General features: G+C 49.3%; 1 protein-coding gene and 1 long non-coding RNA gene across 42 annotated transcripts in view; one reads left to right on the top strand and one right to left on the bottom strand.

Annotated features, from left to right (window-relative positions):
- LOC118379363 (VWFA and cache domain-containing protein 1) overlaps window positions 1-16,894 on the top strand; it is a 135,540-nt gene that overhangs the window by 116,946 nt on the left and 1,700 nt on the right. Inside the window, exons 15-25 of the mRNA XM_052480101.1 lie at window positions 424-605; window positions 1,444-1,554; window positions 2,565-2,687; window positions 5,363-5,579; window positions 5,915-6,075; window positions 6,304-6,390; window positions 9,266-9,382; window positions 11,079-11,230; window positions 11,910-12,071; window positions 12,399-12,476; window positions 14,843-14,944. Of these exons, the coding sequence (XP_052336061.1) occupies window positions 424-605; window positions 1,444-1,554; window positions 2,565-2,687; window positions 5,363-5,579; window positions 5,915-6,075; window positions 6,304-6,390; window positions 9,266-9,382; window positions 11,079-11,230; window positions 11,910-12,071; window positions 12,399-12,476; window positions 14,843-14,944 (1,492 nt within the window). The remainder of the gene's footprint in view (window positions 1-423; window positions 606-1,443; window positions 1,555-2,564; window positions 2,688-5,362; window positions 5,580-5,914; window positions 6,076-6,303; window positions 6,391-9,265; window positions 9,383-11,078; window positions 11,231-11,909; window positions 12,072-12,398; window positions 12,477-14,842; window positions 14,945-16,894) is intronic.
- Window positions 12,483-14,836, bottom strand: LOC127911989 (uncharacterized). Of its 41 annotated transcripts, XR_008079996.1 has the most exons (5): window positions 14,236-14,474; window positions 13,494-14,175; window positions 13,122-13,431; window positions 12,998-13,059; window positions 12,483-12,873 (listed from the first exon to the last, which is right to left on the bottom strand). It is a non-coding gene; the product is annotated as an uncharacterized LOC127911989 (long non-coding RNA). The 41 variants fall into 41 exon arrangements; XR_008079962.1 differs by adding an exon at window positions 14,484-14,836 and having other exon boundaries at window positions 12,483-13,431; window positions 14,236-14,359; XR_008079958.1 differs by adding an exon at window positions 14,484-14,836 and having other exon boundaries at window positions 12,483-13,431; window positions 14,298-14,359.

Genomic DNA, 16,894 nt, shown 5'->3' with positions numbered 1-16,894 from the left:
TTTAACAGTAGGGATCGTCGTAGAGGGATGTGGCGTCCGTATCGAGACGCCACCAAACAGACATCTACCCGGAAAGCCAGCGCACACGAGCGAACGCACACGAGCGAACGCACACGAGCGAACGCACACGAGCGAACGCCCCCAACAGAAAGCCAATGACCTGCCGCTCAAGTCTCTTTCTCACCCTTCCTTCTGTGTCTTTTAAAGGAGAAGCTGGAGAAAAGCGCCATGTTTTTGGCAGTCTGTGTGCATAGCGTTCTGTGTGCATAGGCCCTCTCTGTACGGGGTGGGGAGAGAGACTGAGAGACTCTCGGTAAAGGGGGGGGGTCCCGAGCTGGGCTTAAAGAGAGAGCTCTGCTCCTCTCCTCTTCCCAGGCCCGTCTAAACGAAGCCCTGCCATGTCTCTCTTTGTCCCCCCTGCAGTCGTCGGTCAGGAACGAGGTGATGGCGACCAGTCACGTCACAGATGAATGGATGGCACTCATGGAGATGAGTAGCCTCAACTGCTACATTGTGCGCCGTTACATAGCAACGCCCAATGGGGTGCTGCGGATTTACCCCGGCTCGCTAATGGACAAAGCCTTCGACCCAACCCGGAGACAATGGTGAGGTTTATTTAGGGAGGGGGGCTGCTTTGAAATAATTCCAGACTCCTAGAGAGGGATAGAAAGTTATGTCCTACTGCACAGCGTTTTAGCCCGGCTTAGCACATAACTTTCTCTGTTTTCAGTTAGAATGATTGAATTTGTATGGAAAAGTTTTGAATCTACTAAAACCCTGCGTGACACTTTTCATTCTGCACGGCAGTTGAAGAGTAGGCCGTTTATATTTTCACTCTGGAATGTTCCGGTAGGAATGGTTGTCAGTCAACTTTTCTTCCCCTCTTTATTTTCCCCCATCTTTAGTTACTACGGAACCCACCATGTGTCGTCGTGGAATTAGCATGTCACATCAACCTGTTTGTTTTGCCCTGACCCTGCCCGCCAACCTCCTTAACTGACCTTTGACCCATACAGGTACCAGCACGCTGTAGCCAACCCAGGCCTCATCACCTTCACTGACCTTTGACCCATACAGGTACCAGCACGCTGTAGCCAACCCAGGCCTCATCACCTTGACTGACCTTTGACCCATACAGGTACCAGCACGCTGTAGCCAACCCAGGCCTCATCACCTTGACTGACCTTTGACCCATACAGGTACCAGCACGCTGTAGCCAACCCAGGCCTCATCACCTTGACTGACCTTTGACCCATACAGGTACCAGCACGCTGTAGCCAACCCAGGCCTCATCACCTTGACTGACCTTTGACCCATACAGGTACCAGCACGCTGTAGCCAACCCAGGCCTCATCACCTTAACTGACCTTTGACCCATACAGGTACCAGCACGCTGTAGCTAACCCAGGCCTCATCACCTTGACTGACCTTTGACCCATACAGGTACCAGCACGCTGTAGCCAACCCAGGCCTCATCACCTTCACCGGGCCTTACCTGGATGTGGGCGGGGCTGGCTACGTGGTCACCATCAGCCACACCATCCACGCCTCAAGGTACTTTGTTTTGAGCCCTTCAAAGAATTACACGATACAGTGAAGAATAGCCGCGTCAGCATTTCAAGCTGTACAAGTGACCTGCACATAAAGGCGCAGTGTGAAATGGTGTCCAGAGACTGATGTTTTATTAGTTCTCCTGCATGTGTAGTTACTGTGTAATCTGTAGACTGGAGGAGCACTAACACAGGGTTTTATTAGTTCTCCTGCATGTGTAGTTACTGTGTAATCTGTAGACTGGAGGAGCACTAACACAGGGTTTTATTAGTTCTCCTGCATGTGTAGTTACTGTGTAATCTGTAGACCGGAGGAGCACTAACACAGGGTTTTATTAGTTCTCCTGCATGTGTAGTTACTGTGTAATCTGTAGACTGGAGGAGCACTAACACAGGGTTTTATTAGTTCTCCTGCATGTGTAGTTACTGTGTAATCTGTAGACTGGAGGAGCACTAACACAGGGTTTTATTAGTTCTCCTGCATGTGTAGTTACTGTGTAATCTGTAGACTGGAGGAGCACTAACACAGGGTTTTATTAGTTCTCCTGCATGTGTAGTTACTGTGTAATCTGTAGACTGGAGGAGCACTAACACAGGGTTTTATTAGTTCTCCTGCATGTGTAGTTACTGTGTAATCTGTAGACCGGAGGAGCACTAACACAGGGTTTTATTAGTTCTCCTGCATGTGTAGTTACTGTGTAATCTGTAGACCGGAGGAGCACTAACACAGGCTGCATGTTAAGATGTGTGTTTATATTCTGTTTATCTTTTCAGAGACACACACACACACACACACACACACACACACAGCTCTGATAATGCAGGCGCAGTGTGTGTTTGTGTGTAGGCGTGTTTGAGCGTGAGCACATGTGTTTGGGGGCACAGGAGGTTGGTACACAGGAGGTTGGTACACAGGAGGGGGGGGTTTGCATCCACAAGGGGAAGAGAGGTAGAGAAGATTAAATGTGTACCGTTTTTAATAATTGTTCTCTCCTCTCCGGTCTCTCGGTGCAGTTCTCAGATGGCCCCGGGGTATGCGGTAGCCGTGATGGGCATAGACTTCACCCTGCGTTACTTGTACAAGGTTCTGCTGGACCTGCTCCCCATCTGCAACCAGGACAAGGGTAACAAGATCCGGTACGTCATTCTTTGAGGGCTCCTTCTCTCCCGTCGTTAGAGGTTTGCAGCTATGCCTGATAGGGTTGCTGAGGGTTGACCCACTGGTGGCTTTGTTTTTGTTTTTTTAAGACTTTGAATCAAGCGAATCTGATTTGAATGGCACGTAATACTTAGTTCGCCAGGATCCCAGCATGCCCTCTGCTCAGTGGGAGAAACCATATGAAGAGACTGGCGGACGTTCTCTGTTGTGGTCCAGAAATAAACTCTATGCTGGTTAGAAGAGGGAGGGAGGGGGAGAGGGAGAGAGAGAGACAAAAGGAGATAAGCTGATTATAATTGCATTCCAGAGACATCCTGTTACGTTAGATGCTGCTGCATTCTCTCCCTCTCTTTTCAGTCTCTCCCTCTCCCTCCTTTCCTCTCACTCCCTCCCTCTCTCTCTCGCTCTCCTTCTCCCTCTCTCTCTCGCTCTCCTTCTCCCTCCCTCTCTCTCCCCCATCCTCCCTCCCTCTCTCTCCTCCATCCTCCCTCCCTCTCTCTCCCCCATCCTCCCTCTTTCTCTCTCCCCCATCCTCCCTCTTTCTCTACCTCTCTCTCTCTCTCTCTCTCTCTCTCTGAGAGTCTTGGTGTTCAGTGGTTCATGTTTAACAGGATTAACCCAGGGTAAGAGGACTGGGGTCTGGCTAGGGTCGTTTGGGGTTGAATGGGTTTGGATCAGGCAATATGGGGTAATTTAGGGCTCAGAGGGACTTGGTTGGGGTTGATTTGTGTTTGGCTCAGGCAGGATGGAGTAATATGGGGCTCAGGAGGACAATAGAATGAACTGAGCTGGATTCTGTCCCATGTGGCACTCTTTACCCCCAGATCCTGCTCTCCCTCTCTTCTGACTTAACCCTGTTCTCTCTCTACCACCCCCCTCTCTCTCTTCTGACTTAACCCTGTTCTCTCTCTACCACCCCCTCTCTCTTCTGACTTAACCCTGTTCTCTCTCTACCACCCCCCTCTCTCTTCTGACTTAACCCTGTTCTCTCTCTACCACCCCCCCCTCTCTCTCTTCTGACTTAACCCTGTTCTCTCTCTACCACCCCCCCCTCTCTCTCTTCTGACTTAACCCTGTTCTCTCTCTACCACCCCCTCTCTCTCTCTTCTGACTTAATCCTGTTCTCTCTCTACCACCCCCTCTCCTCTCTTCTGACTTAACCCTCTTCTCTCTCTACCACCCCCTCTCTCTCTCTTCTGCCTTAACCCTGTTCTCTCTCTACCACCCCCCTCTCTCTCTCTTCTGACTTAACCCTGTTCTCTCTCTACCACCCCCCTCTCTCTCTTCTGACTTAATCCTGTTCTCTCTCTACCACCCCCCTCTCTCTCTCTTCTGACTTAATCCTGTTCTCTCTCTACCACCCCCTCTCTCTCTCTTCTGACTTAATCCTGTTCTCTCTCTACCACCCCCCTCTCCCTCTCTTCTGACTTAACCCTGTTCTCTCTCTACCACCCCCTCTCTCTCTCTTCTGACTTAACCCTGTTCTCTCTCTACCACCCCCCCCTCTCTCTTCTGACTTAACCCTGTTCTCTCTCTACCACCCCCCTCTCTCTCTCTTCTGACTTAACCCTGTTCTCTCTCTACCACCCCCTCTCTCTCTCTTCTGACTTAATCCTGTTCTCTCTCTACCACCCCCCTCTCTCTCTCTTCTGACTTAATCCTGTTCTCTCTCTACCACCCCCCTCTCTCTCTCTTCTGACTTAATCCTGTTCTCTCTCTTCTGACTTAATCCTGTTCTCTCTCTACCACCCCCCTCTCTCTCTCTTCTAACTTAACCCTGTTCTCTCTCTACCACCCCCCTCTCTCTCTCTTCTGACTTAACCCTGTTCTCTCTCTACCACCCCCTCTCTCTCTCTTCTGACTTAATCCTGTTCTCTCTCTACCACCCCCCTCTCCCTCTCTTCTGACTTAACCCTGTTCTCTCTCTACCACCCCCCTCTCTCTCTCTTCTGACTTAATCCTGTTCTCTCTCTACCACCCCCTCTCTCTCTCTTCTGACTTACCCCTGTTCTCTCTCTACCACCCCCCTCTCTCTCTCTCTTCTGACTTAATCCTGTTCTCTCTCTACCACCCCCCTCTCTCTCTCTTCTGACTTACCCCTGTTCTCTCTCTACCACCCCCTCTCTCTCTCTCTTCTGACTTAACCCTGTTCTCTCTCTACCACCCCTCTCTCTCTTCTGACTTAACCCTGTTCTCTCTCTACCACCCCCTCTCTCTCTCTTCTGACTTAACCCTGTTCTCTCTCTACCACCCCCCTCTCTCTCTCTTCTGACTTAACCCTGTTCTCTCTCTACCACCCCCTCTCTCTCTATTCTGACTTAACCCTGTTCTCTCTCTACCACCCCCCTCTCTCTCTCTTCTGACTTAACCCTGTTCTCTCTCTACCACCCCCCTCTCTCTCTCTTCTGACTTAACCCTGTTCTCTCTCTACCACCCCCCTCTCTCTCTATTCTGACTTAACCCCGCTCTCTCTGCCTTCTACATCTGCTCTGAGCTCCTGGTTCTATTGTGTTGAAGTCAGATGGGTTTCAGTGGACATGCATTCCCTTTTTTTGGGGGCTCAAGTGCGTGAGGTCAAATTCATTGTACTGACCAGTAAACGGATTGGTACTTGAACGGGAGTCTCACTCTCTCTCTCTCTCTGTGTGTTTAGGTGTTTCATCATGGAGGACAGGGGTTACCTGGTGGCCCACCCCACCCTCATCGACCCCAAAGGCCACGCCCCCGCCGAACAGCAGCACATCACCCACAAGGAACCGCTTGTGGCCAACGACATCTTGAACCACCCCAACTTTGTCAAGAAGAACCTCTGCAACAGCTTCAGTGACCGCACGGTCCAGCGCTTCTACAAGTTCAACAGCAGTATCATTGTGAGTGGATGGGTTATGACTCGGTCACCGAGGTTAGGTTGGGACACAAACGGGGGAGTGCGAGCCCAGTTCGACTGCTAGACAGATGCACACTGTGTTGTCCTCGTAAAACCACTTTGCCCTGGGCCGTTTATTCCAACATGTGTAATATCTATCAGTGTCATAGCCCCACCAAGTGGTGGGAAATAATATAGCAGGCTCACTGTTGCTTACTCAGAAGAAACAGCAAAAATACTGTAGGCCCTTGGTGCTTTCCTCGTAAGAGCCATTCTTGTTCAACCGTAGTACAGTAGCGTATTTTCCTTTCTCTCACTGTATCCACCGCCTTCACCCAGGGCGACCTGACGAACCTGGTCCACGGGAGCCACTGCTCCAAGTACCGTCTGACCCGTATCCCAGGGACCAACGCTTTCGCGGGCATCGTCAACGAGACGTGCGACTCGCTGGCTTTCTGTGCCTGCAGCACCGTGGACCGCCTCTGTCTCAACTGTCACAGGTCAGACACGGTCACCGAGCACCGAGTTGCGTAGGATATGCGCTGCGGTGGTTTTCTTATTACTGAGAATGAGCGATTTATCTGTGTGAATAGTTGTATGAGCAGGGTGGGATAGTATGTTTTACATTATTTAAACTATCCATTTAAAAAAAAAAAGTATCATCTCTGTAGATAAAAGTCGATTATTTTTTGAAAACATTTTTGAAGTTTGTCTGACTTTTGCTGCAGGATGGAGCAGAATGAGTGTGAGTGTCCATGTGAGTGCCCCCTGGAGGTCAACGAGTGTACTGGCAACCTCAGCTACGCTGAAAACAGGTTAGTGCCCCCTGGAGGTCAATGAATGTACTGGCAACCTCAGCTACGCTGAAAACAGGTGAGTGCCCCCTGGAGGTCAACGAGTGTACTGGCAACCTCAGCTACGCTGAAAACAGGTGAGTGCCCCCTGGAGGTCAATGAATGTACTGGCAACCTCAGCTACGCTGAAAACAGGTGAGTGCCCCCTGGAGGTCAACGAGTGTACTGGCGTACAGATAAGAGTGCCCCCTGGTCAACATATACAGTACGCTGAACACGTCTCTTTAGGTCCATTTTTAAACACGCAGGACTGTAATTGTTGTTGGAGGTCAAGGCTACTGGCAATACAGAACTGCACTCACCTGTTTTCAGCGTAGCTAAGGTTGCCAGTACACTCGTTGACCTCCAGGGGGCACTCACCTGTTTTCAGGTAGCTGATGGCCAACTCTTATCTGTACGCCGCTCTGTATATACAGTACATTCGGAAAGTATTCAGACCCCTCGACTATTTCGACACTCTGGTACATTTTACAGCTTTATTATAAAAATAAAATAAAAATTCCCCTCGTCAATCTACACACGATACCCCATAATGACAAAGCAAAAACAGGTTTTTAGACATTTTTGGAAATGTATTTAAAAAAAATACTTTTGATATCACATTTACATAAGTATTCAGACCTTTTAATCAGTACTTTGTTGAAGCACCTTTGGGCAGCGATTACAACCTCCAGTCTTCTTTGGTATGACGCTATATGTACGGCACACCTGTATTTGGTGAGTTTCTCCCGTTCCTCTGCAGATCCTCTCAAGCTCTGTCAGGTTGTATGGGGAGCTGAGTGCTCTGGAGCGAGGTTTTCATCCAGGATCTCTCTGTACTTTGCTCCATTAATCTTTGCCTCGATCCTGACTAGTCTCCCAGTCCCTGCCGCTGAAAAACATCCCCACAGCATGACGCTGCCACCACCATGCTTCACCGTAGGGATGGTGCCAGGTTTCCTCCAGACGTGACGTTTGGCATTCAGGCCAAGGAGTTCAATCTTGGTTTCATCAAATCAAAGTTTGTCACATGCGCCGAATACAACAGGTGTAGTAGACCTTACAGTGAAATGCTTACAGGCTCTAACCAACAGTGGAAAAAAGGTATTAGGTGAACAATAGGTAAATAAAAACAATAGTAAAAGACAGGCTATATACAGTAGAGAGGCTATATACAGTAGAGGGGCTATATACAGTAGAGGGGCTATATACAGTAGAGGGGCTATATACAGTAGAGGGGCTATATACAGTAGAGGCTATATACAGTAGAGAGGCTATATACAGTAGAGAGGCTATATACAGTAGAGAGGCTATATACAGTAGAGGCTATATACAGTAGAGGCTATATACAGTAGAGGCTATATACAGTAGAGGCTATATACAGTATAGAGTCTATATACAGTAGAGAGGCTATATACAGTAGAGGGGCTGTATACAGTAGAGGGGCTGTATACAGTAGAGGGGCTGTATACAGTAGAGGGGCTATATACAGTAGAGGGGCTATATACAGTAGAGAGGCTATATACAGTAGAGAGGCTATATACAGTAGAGAGGCTATATACAGTAGAGAGGCTATATACAGACACAGGTTAGTCGGGCTGATTGAGGTAGTATTTTCATGTAGATATGGTTAAAGTGGCTATGCATATATGATGAACAGAGAGTAACAGTCTACGGCTGGGGTCTTTGACAATTTTTAGGACCTTCCTCTGACACCAGAGAATCTTGTTTCTCATGCTCTGAGAGTCTTTAGGTGCATTTTTGACAAACTCCCAAGTGGGCTGTCATGCCCTTTATTTGAGGAGAGGCTTCCGTCTGGCCACTCTACCATAAAGGCCTGATTGGTGGAGTGCTGCAGAGATTGTTGTCCTTCTGGAAGGTTCTCCCATCTCCACAGAGAAACTCAAGAGCTCTATCCGTGTGACCATTCGGTTCTTGGTCACCTCCCTGACCAAGGCCCTTCTCCCGCTCAGTTTGGCTTGGCGTCCAGCTCTAGGAAGAGTCTTGGTGGTTCCAAACTTCTTCCATCTAAGAATGATGGAGGCCACTATGTTCTTTGTGCTGCAGCATTTTTTGGTACCCTTCCCCAGATCTGTGCCTCGACACAATCCTGTCTCTGAGCTCTACAGACAATTCCTTCGACCTCATGGCTTGGTCATTGCTCTGACATGCACTGTCAACTGTGGGACCTTAAATAGACAGCCTGGGATCGAACCCGGGGCTGTAGTGAAGCCTCGAGCACTGCGACACAGTGTCGCAGACCGCTGCGCCTCTCGGGAGGCCCGACTCCAATCAAGTTGCAGAAACCCAGGGATATTCAATGGAAACGGGATGCATCAGAGCTCAATTTCGAGTCTCATTGCAAAGGGTCTGAATACTTATGTAAATAAGGTAATTCCTGTTTTCACTTTATCATTATGTGTGTGTGTGTGTGTGTGTGTGTGTGTGTGTGTGTGTGTGTGTGTGTGTGTGTGTGTGTGTGTGTGTGTGTGTGTTGCTGGGTTTAAAAAAAAATGAATCCATTTTTAGAATAAGGCTGTAACATAACAAACAGTGGGGAAAGTCGAGGGGTCTGAATACCTTCTCTCTATAATGCTAGTTTCTCCCTCAGTTGAGCTGTTGAAAGCCTGTAGCCTAAATGATCATTGAACCGTTCTTATCCCCTGTTGTCTTTTCCGTACACGGATTGAACTGTGTTGGCCGGTTCTCCGACTTCATTACTGCCGGTGCCAGGTGTCTTTTCATGGTTTGGCACATTGCTGCTGTTTGACTGTGTGGTCGCCGGGCTATGCGTTTCTGGCGCCCGACCGCGTGGTCCACGGTCATCGTGGTCTGACCACGTGCGGTTGTTCTTCAGGAACCCCAGCTGCGAGGTGCACCAGGAGCCCCTGTCTCTGACGGTGATGGACTCCAGCCTGCAGGACACCCTGCCCCAGTGTATCAACACCCGCTGCAGCCAACGCTTCACCAGCAGGTAGAGCACCGGTTTAACACTCTGTTTGGGTAGTCCATCTGTCGATGCTCTTCACCAGCAGGTAGAGCACCGGTTTAACACTCTGTTTGGGTAGTCCATCTGTCGATGCTCTTCACCAGCAGGTAGAGCACCGGTTTAACACTCTGTTTGGGTAGTCCATCTGTCGATGCTCTTCACCAGCAGGTAGAGCACACGAAGGGGTTTAAAACTCTGTTTGGGTAGTCCATCTGTCGATGCTCTTCACCAGCAGGTAGAGCACACGAAGGGGTTTAAAACTCTGTTTGGGTAGTCCATCTGTCGATGCTCTTCACCAGCAGGTAGAGCACACAAAGGGGTTTAAAACTCTGTTTGGGTAGTCCATCTGTCGATGCTCTTCACCAGCAGGTAGAGCACACGAAGGGGTTTAACACTCTGTTTGGGTAGTCCATCTGTCGATGCTCTTCACCAGCAGGTAGAGCACACGAAGGGGTTTAACACTCTGTTTGGGTAGTCCATCTGTCGATGCTCTTCACCAGCAGGTAGAGCACACGAAGAGGTTTAACACTCTGTTTGGGTAGTCCATCTGTCGATGCTCTTCACCAGCAGGTAGAGCACACGAAGGGGTTTAACACTCTGTTTGGGTAGTCCATCTGTCGATGCTCTTCACCAGCAGGTAGAGCACACGAAGAGGTTTAACACTCTGTTTGGGTAGTCCATCTGTCGATGCTCTTCACCAGCAGGTAGAGCACACGAAGGGGTTTAAAACTCTGTTTGGGTAGTCCATCTGTCGATGCTCTTCACCAGCAGGTAGAGCACACGAAGGGGTTTAACACTCTGTTTGGGTAGTCCATCTGTCGATGCTCTTCACCAGCAGGTAGAGCACACGAAGAGGTTTAACACTCTGTTTGGGTAGTCCATCTGTCGATGCTCTACGGACCAAACAGTAACAACGATCTACTAATCCCCTGTTTTTTTAACCTTACCTTAAACCTAATCCTAACCGTAGCAAGCAATTGCTTATCGACAGACAGTCTGTTGCGTACCAAGAGACTGTCTGTTGCGTACCAAGAGACTGTCTGTTGCGTACCAAGAGACTGTCTGTTGCGTACCAAGAGAATGTCTGTTGCGTACCAAGAGACTGTCTGTTGCGTACCAAGAGACTGTCTGTTGCGCACCAAGAGACTGTCTGTTGCGCACCAAGAGACTGTCTGTTGCGCACCAAGAGACTGTCTGTTGCGCACCAAGAGACTGTCTGTTGCGCACCAAGAGACTGTCTGTTGCGCACCAAGAGACTGTCTGTTGCGCACCAAGAGACTGTCTGTTGCGCACCAAGAGACTGTCTGTTGCGCACCAAGAGACTGTCTGTTGCGCACCAAGAGACTGTCTGTTGCGCACCAAGAGACTGTCTGTTGCTAGTATGACCATTTTGTAGAACATCTACAGATGGACTATGCCAAAGAAATTGTGACCCATTACAGCCCACATCAGCAACCTGGGGGAACGACAGGGGGAGGAAATACTTTAATTTAGGCCTCACCTTGTCGTCTGTTGGCACATGGATGGATTAAATCATGTAGTGACGCTGATTTCAGAAGAGCAACGTGTGTCGGATTACAAATCATTTCCAAAAATAGACTTGCTGAGATGAACTGTGAAGGAAATCCCTTGTACGTCGTAGACTTGATTAACCTCTGACCTTTTACTCTGTGGTCCTCAGTGACTGTTTTGGCGTGCTGGACTGTGAGTGGTGCATGGTGGACAGTGATGGGAAGACCCACCTGGACAAGCCTTACTGTGCCCCGCAGAAAGAGTGCTTCGGGGGCATCGTGGGGGCCAAGAGCCCTTACATGGACGGCATGGGGATGCTGGGTGAGTTTTTCACATAAACCTTGCTGTCACGAGGTCATGCTAACAGAATGAGCTCGTGGGATAGACTCTGTGGAATAATGTTTGATTTCCTACAGCTATGTGATAGTCCTCCAAGAGGAATATTTAGTGAACTTTAAGGCTCGGACAGACCGGTAGAATTGTTGAGCGTCTTTCAGACTATAGTACTTGGCACCTCTGTGCCGGAGGTCATTTGAAATCCTATTCTACGTGTAGAAATGGGCGAACATGGCGGCCGTCAGTCGCCCACCGGCGGTGAATGAACGGCCCGCGCTGTGCAAGACCGACAATTTTGTCCTGTGAGTTTTCTCCTTTTATAGAATGTAACCCTTTGCCCTTCTCTCCCCTCTACCCTCTCCCCTCTACCCTCTCCCCTCTACCCTCTCCTTCCCTCTACCTCTCCCCTCTTCCTCTCCCCTCTCCCCTCTCCTTCCCTCTACCTCTCCCCTCTTCCTCTCCCCTCTCCTTCCCTCTACCTCTCCCCTCTTCCTCTCCCCTCTCCCCTATTCCTCTCCCCTATTCCTCTCCCCTCTCCCCTATTCCTCTCCCCTCTTCCTCTCCCCTCTTCCTCTCCCCTCTTCCTCTCCCCTCTTCCTCTTCCTCTTCCTCTTCCTCTCCCCTCTTCCTCTCCCCTCTTCCTCTCCCCTCTTCCCTCTCCCAGATGAAGAGGTAGTGTCTCTGAACATGATGAAGAGTGCCCCGGTTGGGCCGGTTGCCGGGGGTATTATGGGCTGCATCATGGTGCTGGTGTTAGCTGTCTACGCCTACAGACACCAGATCCACCGACGCTCACATCAACACATGTCCCCTCTGGCTGCACAGGGTAAGACAACCATGACGTACTTAAGATGACCGTCACCCAGAAACAACAGGCTGTGTAAATGCAGCTGGTTGGCTCATGCATGTGATTTGTGTAAGTCCGCTATGAAGGTGTAGCCAACTCCAAGACCATTATAGCTCCGATGTTGCCTGAGCGCCTTAAGTCTTAGTGTTGCTAGAGGAAGCTGCCACGGCCGCCATGGGGATGATATGTGAAAATGAACGGCTGACCTTCCTAGACGCTGCGGCACACAGAGGGGCCTCTTCTTAATGGTAATATCTGTCATTCTTAACCCTGGCTAAAGAGAATCCACCCCCCTCCCCCCTACAGAGATGTCCGTCAGGATGTCTAACCTGGATAACGAGAGAGACGAGCGAGACGAGGACAGCCACGAAGACAGGGGGATCAGTAAGTGCGCCGTATACACTGAGGTGGACAGGACGACTTCCTGATATTGAGGCGCAACCCCTTTGGCCCTCAGAAGAGCTTCAGTTCTCGTCGGGGCGCGGACTCTGCAAGGTGTCGAAAGCGTTCCGCGGGGATGCTGGCCCCTTGTCGACTCCAGTCGATGTCCTAATGTTTAGTACACTCGGTGTAGATTAGTGTCAGTGTGCTTTACCTGGTCAGTCTATGTCCTAATGTTTAGTACACTCGGTGTAGATTAGTGTCCGTGTGCTGAACCTGGTCAGTCTATGTCCTAATGTTTAGTACACTCGGTGTAGATTAGTGTCCGTGTGCTGAACCTGGTCAGTCTATGTCCTAATGTTTAGTACACTCGGTGTAGATTAGTGTCCGTGTGCTTTACCTGGTCAGTCTATGTCCTAATGTTTAGTACACTCAGTGTAGATTAGTGTCAGTGTGCTTTACCTGGTCAGTCTATGTCCTAATGTTTAGTACACTCGGTGTAGATTAGTGTCCGTGTGCTGAACCTGGTCAGTCTATGTCCTAATGTTTAGTACACTCGGTGTAGATTAGTGTCCGTGTGCTGAACCTGGTCAGTCTATGTCCTAATGTTTAGTACACTCGGTGTAGATTAGTGTCAGTGTGCTTTACCTGGTCAGTCTATGTCCTAATGTTTAGTACACTCGGTGTAGATTAGTGTCCGTGTGCTGAACCTGGTCAGTCTATGTCCTAATGTTTAGTACACTCGGTGTAGATTGGTGTCCGTGTGCTTTACCTGGTCAGTCTATGTCCTAATGTTTAGTACACTCGGTGTAGATTAGTGTCAGTGTGCTTTACCTGGTCAGTCTATGTCCTAATGTTTAGTACACTCGGTGTAGATTAGTGTCCGTGTGCTTTACCTGGTCAGTCTATGTCCTAATGTTTAGTACACTCGGTGTAGATTAGTGTCCGTGTGCTGAACCTGGTCAGTCTATGTCCTAATGTTTAGTACACTCGGTGTAGATTAGTGTCAGTGTGCTGAACCTGGTCAGTCTATGTCCTAATGTTTAGTACACTCGGTGTAGATTAGTGTCCGTGTGCTGAACCTGGTCAGTCTATGTCCTAATGTTTAGTACACTCGGTGTAGATTAGTGTCCGTGTGCTGAACCTGGTCAGTCTATGTCCTAATGTTTAGTACACTCGGTGTAGATTAGTGTCCGTGTGCTGAACCTGGTCAGTCTATGTCCTAATGTTTAGTACACTCGGTGTAGATTAGTGTCCGTGTGCTGAACCTGGTCAGTCTATGTCCTAATGTTTAGTACACTCGGTGTAGATTAGTGTCAGTGTGCTTTACCTGGTCAGTCTATGTCCTAATGTTTAGTACACTCGGTGTAGATTGGTGTCCGTGTGCTTTACCTGGTCAGTCTATGTCCTAATGTTTAGTACACTCGGTGTAGATTAGTGTCAGTGTGCTTTACCTGGTCAGTCTATGTCCTAATGTTTAGTACACTCGGTGTAGATTAGTGTCAGTGTGCTTTACCTGGTCAGTCTATGTCCTAATGTTTAGTACACTCGGTGTAGATTAGTGTCCGTGTGCTTTACCTGGTCAGTCTATGTCCTAATGTTTAGTACACTCGGTGTAGATTAGTGTCCGTGTGCTGAACCTGGTCAGTCTATGTCCTAATGTTTAGTACACTCGGTGTAGATTAGTGTCCGTGTGCTGAACCTGGTCAGTCTGTCCTAATGTTTAGTACACTCGGTGTAGATTAGTGTCAGTGTGCTTTACCTGGTCAGTCTATGTCCTAATGTTTAGTACACTCGGTGTAGATTAGTGTCAGTGTGCTTTACCTGGTCAGTCTATGTCCTAATGTTTAGTACACTCGGTGTAGATTAGTGTCCGTGTGCTTTACCTGGTCAGTCTATGTCCTAATGTTTAGTACACTCGGTGTAGATTAGTGTCCGTGTGCTTTACCTGGTCAGTCTATGTCCTAATGTTTAGTACACTCGGTGTAGATTAGTGTCAGTGTGCTTTACCTGGTCAGTCTATGTCCTAATGTTTAGTACACTCGGTGTAGATTAGTGTCAGTGTGCTTTACCTGGTCAGTCTATGTCCTAATGTTTAGTACACTCGGTGTAGATTAGTGTCCGTGTGCTTTACCTCACCAATGGGTTCCAATAGTAATTCAAGTGTTCTGTAAGGCGGAGCCGTTGCAGTCCTGAAAGGACCTATCGGAGCCCTCGTTAAAGGCACAATCCCTGATTAGTTTCTCGGTTGAAATGACCCGCTGAGCAGCTAATAAATATTGCACCTCTAACTTGATCTGACCTTGTGTTCGCTAACCTTTGCCCTCGCGTTGACCTGGATTGTTGCCTTGTTGTTCCTCGCCTTCCAGTCAGCAACACCCGGTTCATCGCGGCGGTGATCGAGAGACACACCCACAGCCCTGAACGCCGAAGGAGGTACTGGGGACGGTCAGGGACGGAGAGTGACCACGGTAAGACCACAAGACGACCACAGAGGGAACGGGGCACCGCACTCCCCTTAAAATCACACACATTCTGGTTAGGGGGGTTGGTATAAGTCTGAAAACCCACATAACAGGTAGCACACGCTGCCTTTTGTTGTTCCCTCAATTTCTCCTCTGGAGACGAGTCTCTTTGTAGCTGCTGCCGGTAGTGTAACCACTGATCAGAGGGGGAAGCGGAGGAGAGGCAGTTGAGAAACGGAGAGAGAGAGAGTAAGAAAGGGGAAGGAAGCGGAGGAGAGGCAGTTGAGAAACGGAGAGAGAGAGAGAGAGTGTAAGAAAGGTGAAGGAAGCGGAGGAGAGGCAGTTGAGAAACGGAGAGGAGAGAGAGTAAGAAAGGTGAAGGAAGCGGAGGAGAGGCAGTTGAGAAACGGAGAGAGAGAGAGAGAGTGTAAGAAAGGGGAAGGAGTGGAGGAGAGGCAGTTGAGAGAGAGAGAGAGAGAGAGAGAGAGAGAGAGAGAGAGAGAGAGAGAGAGAGAGAGAGAGAGAGAGAGAGAGAGAGAGAGAGAGAGAGAGAGAGAGAGAGAGAGAGAGAGAGAGAGAGAGAGAGAGAGAGAGAGAGAGAGAGAGAGAGAGAGAGAGAGAGAGAGAGAGAGAGAGAGAGAGAGAGAGAGAGAGAGAGAGAGAGAGAGAGAGAGAGAGAGAGAGAGAGAGAGAGAGACTAGCTAGCTTCGGGGCAGACGGCAAAGTGTTCAAAAGTTGCCGGGTCTTTTCCTCGGCCCGGAGGCGTCCTCCCACAGACACAGGTTTAACACTCAAACACATTTTAACACAGTGTTTGAGTGTGTGGAGACACTGAGCTGGTATCTGTTGGTACACCCGCCAGGGCATTGGAGGGGCATTTGGTGTTTGTTCGGGGTCAAGGATGTTGTCTAACAGCCTGCAGGCAAACAGACATCCTGCCATGGGCATTAGTAATTCAGCCTCTCTGTGTGTATTATGTCTTTGTGTAAGTTATTACCTCACCCCTGACCTTTTCACATCCTCCGTTTCAGTCTCTGTTTTCTCACACCCTGTGCTCCTCTGGGGGGGGGGGGCTGACGCCGAAGGACAACAGCAGTAGCACTGTCTGAAATGTCTTCTCATCAGGAGATGGCAGGAGTTGTGGGTAGGAGAGAGGAGCTATACAGTCGGTGGCGCTGAGGTCGGTATCTTTCCTCTCCCCCGGATCCTATTGAAGATCCCAAATCCCATTCAGAAGCTCTGCTAGCAAGTCTCTCTCAGTACCTCTCTGTTTCGCTGAGATAGATCCCCATAGATGCCCAACCACTGCCCACTCCTAAACCCATCATCCACTCCGATCTACCACTACGCTCAGCAAGTTTCTCTTCTTTCGACAGTTCTGGTGTTTTCTAAGAGTTGATGTTTTCTCTCCGGAGTCTAAAGGGCCTGAGGGCTGCTGAGTGTTGGGCGTTTGGCAGTTTCAGAGGCAGAGACGAGATGTACGATGTTGCAGTGGCAATAATCTGCGGGGATTCAGAGGAGAGATGGATGGAGGAATAGATAGAGAGGCGTTGAAGATGGAGGGATTGATTCAAACGTGTAGGCGACTCCCCCCCCCCCCGCGCTCATCCCTTCCACTGCGGGGGCACAAACTTTCCCTTAGCTCGCCCCTTCAAACCACCCCACGTGCAACGCACACCACTCGCTGCGCGCACAGCTCTCTTTCTCCAGAGATTTCTACAACGATTGAGATTTCACACGGATGTAATTAATGAGGCGTGATGGCCAAGAAGGGTGTTCCCGAGACTGTAATTGTAGATCGCCGTGAGTCTACTCTGGCGTGTAGAAGTCTTGCTTATTTGCTTCAGACGTTTCTACTGCTCTGTCGTAGTACGCTGTTCACATTACAGGAAGAGGCAGCGAAGCAATCGCATGGCATCCACGTTTGGGACACATCACTGTGTGTGTGTGTGTGTG

The sequence above is a fragment of the Oncorhynchus keta genome, chromosome 26 (genome assembly GCF_023373465.1).
Source record: "Oncorhynchus keta strain PuntledgeMale-10-30-2019 chromosome 26, Oket_V2, whole genome shotgun sequence".
NCBI lineage: Eukaryota > Metazoa > Chordata > Actinopteri > Salmoniformes > Salmonidae > Oncorhynchus > Oncorhynchus keta.
The sequence above is the reverse complement of the archived record's forward strand: the minus strand, read 5'-3'. Positions and strand labels throughout refer to the sequence as shown.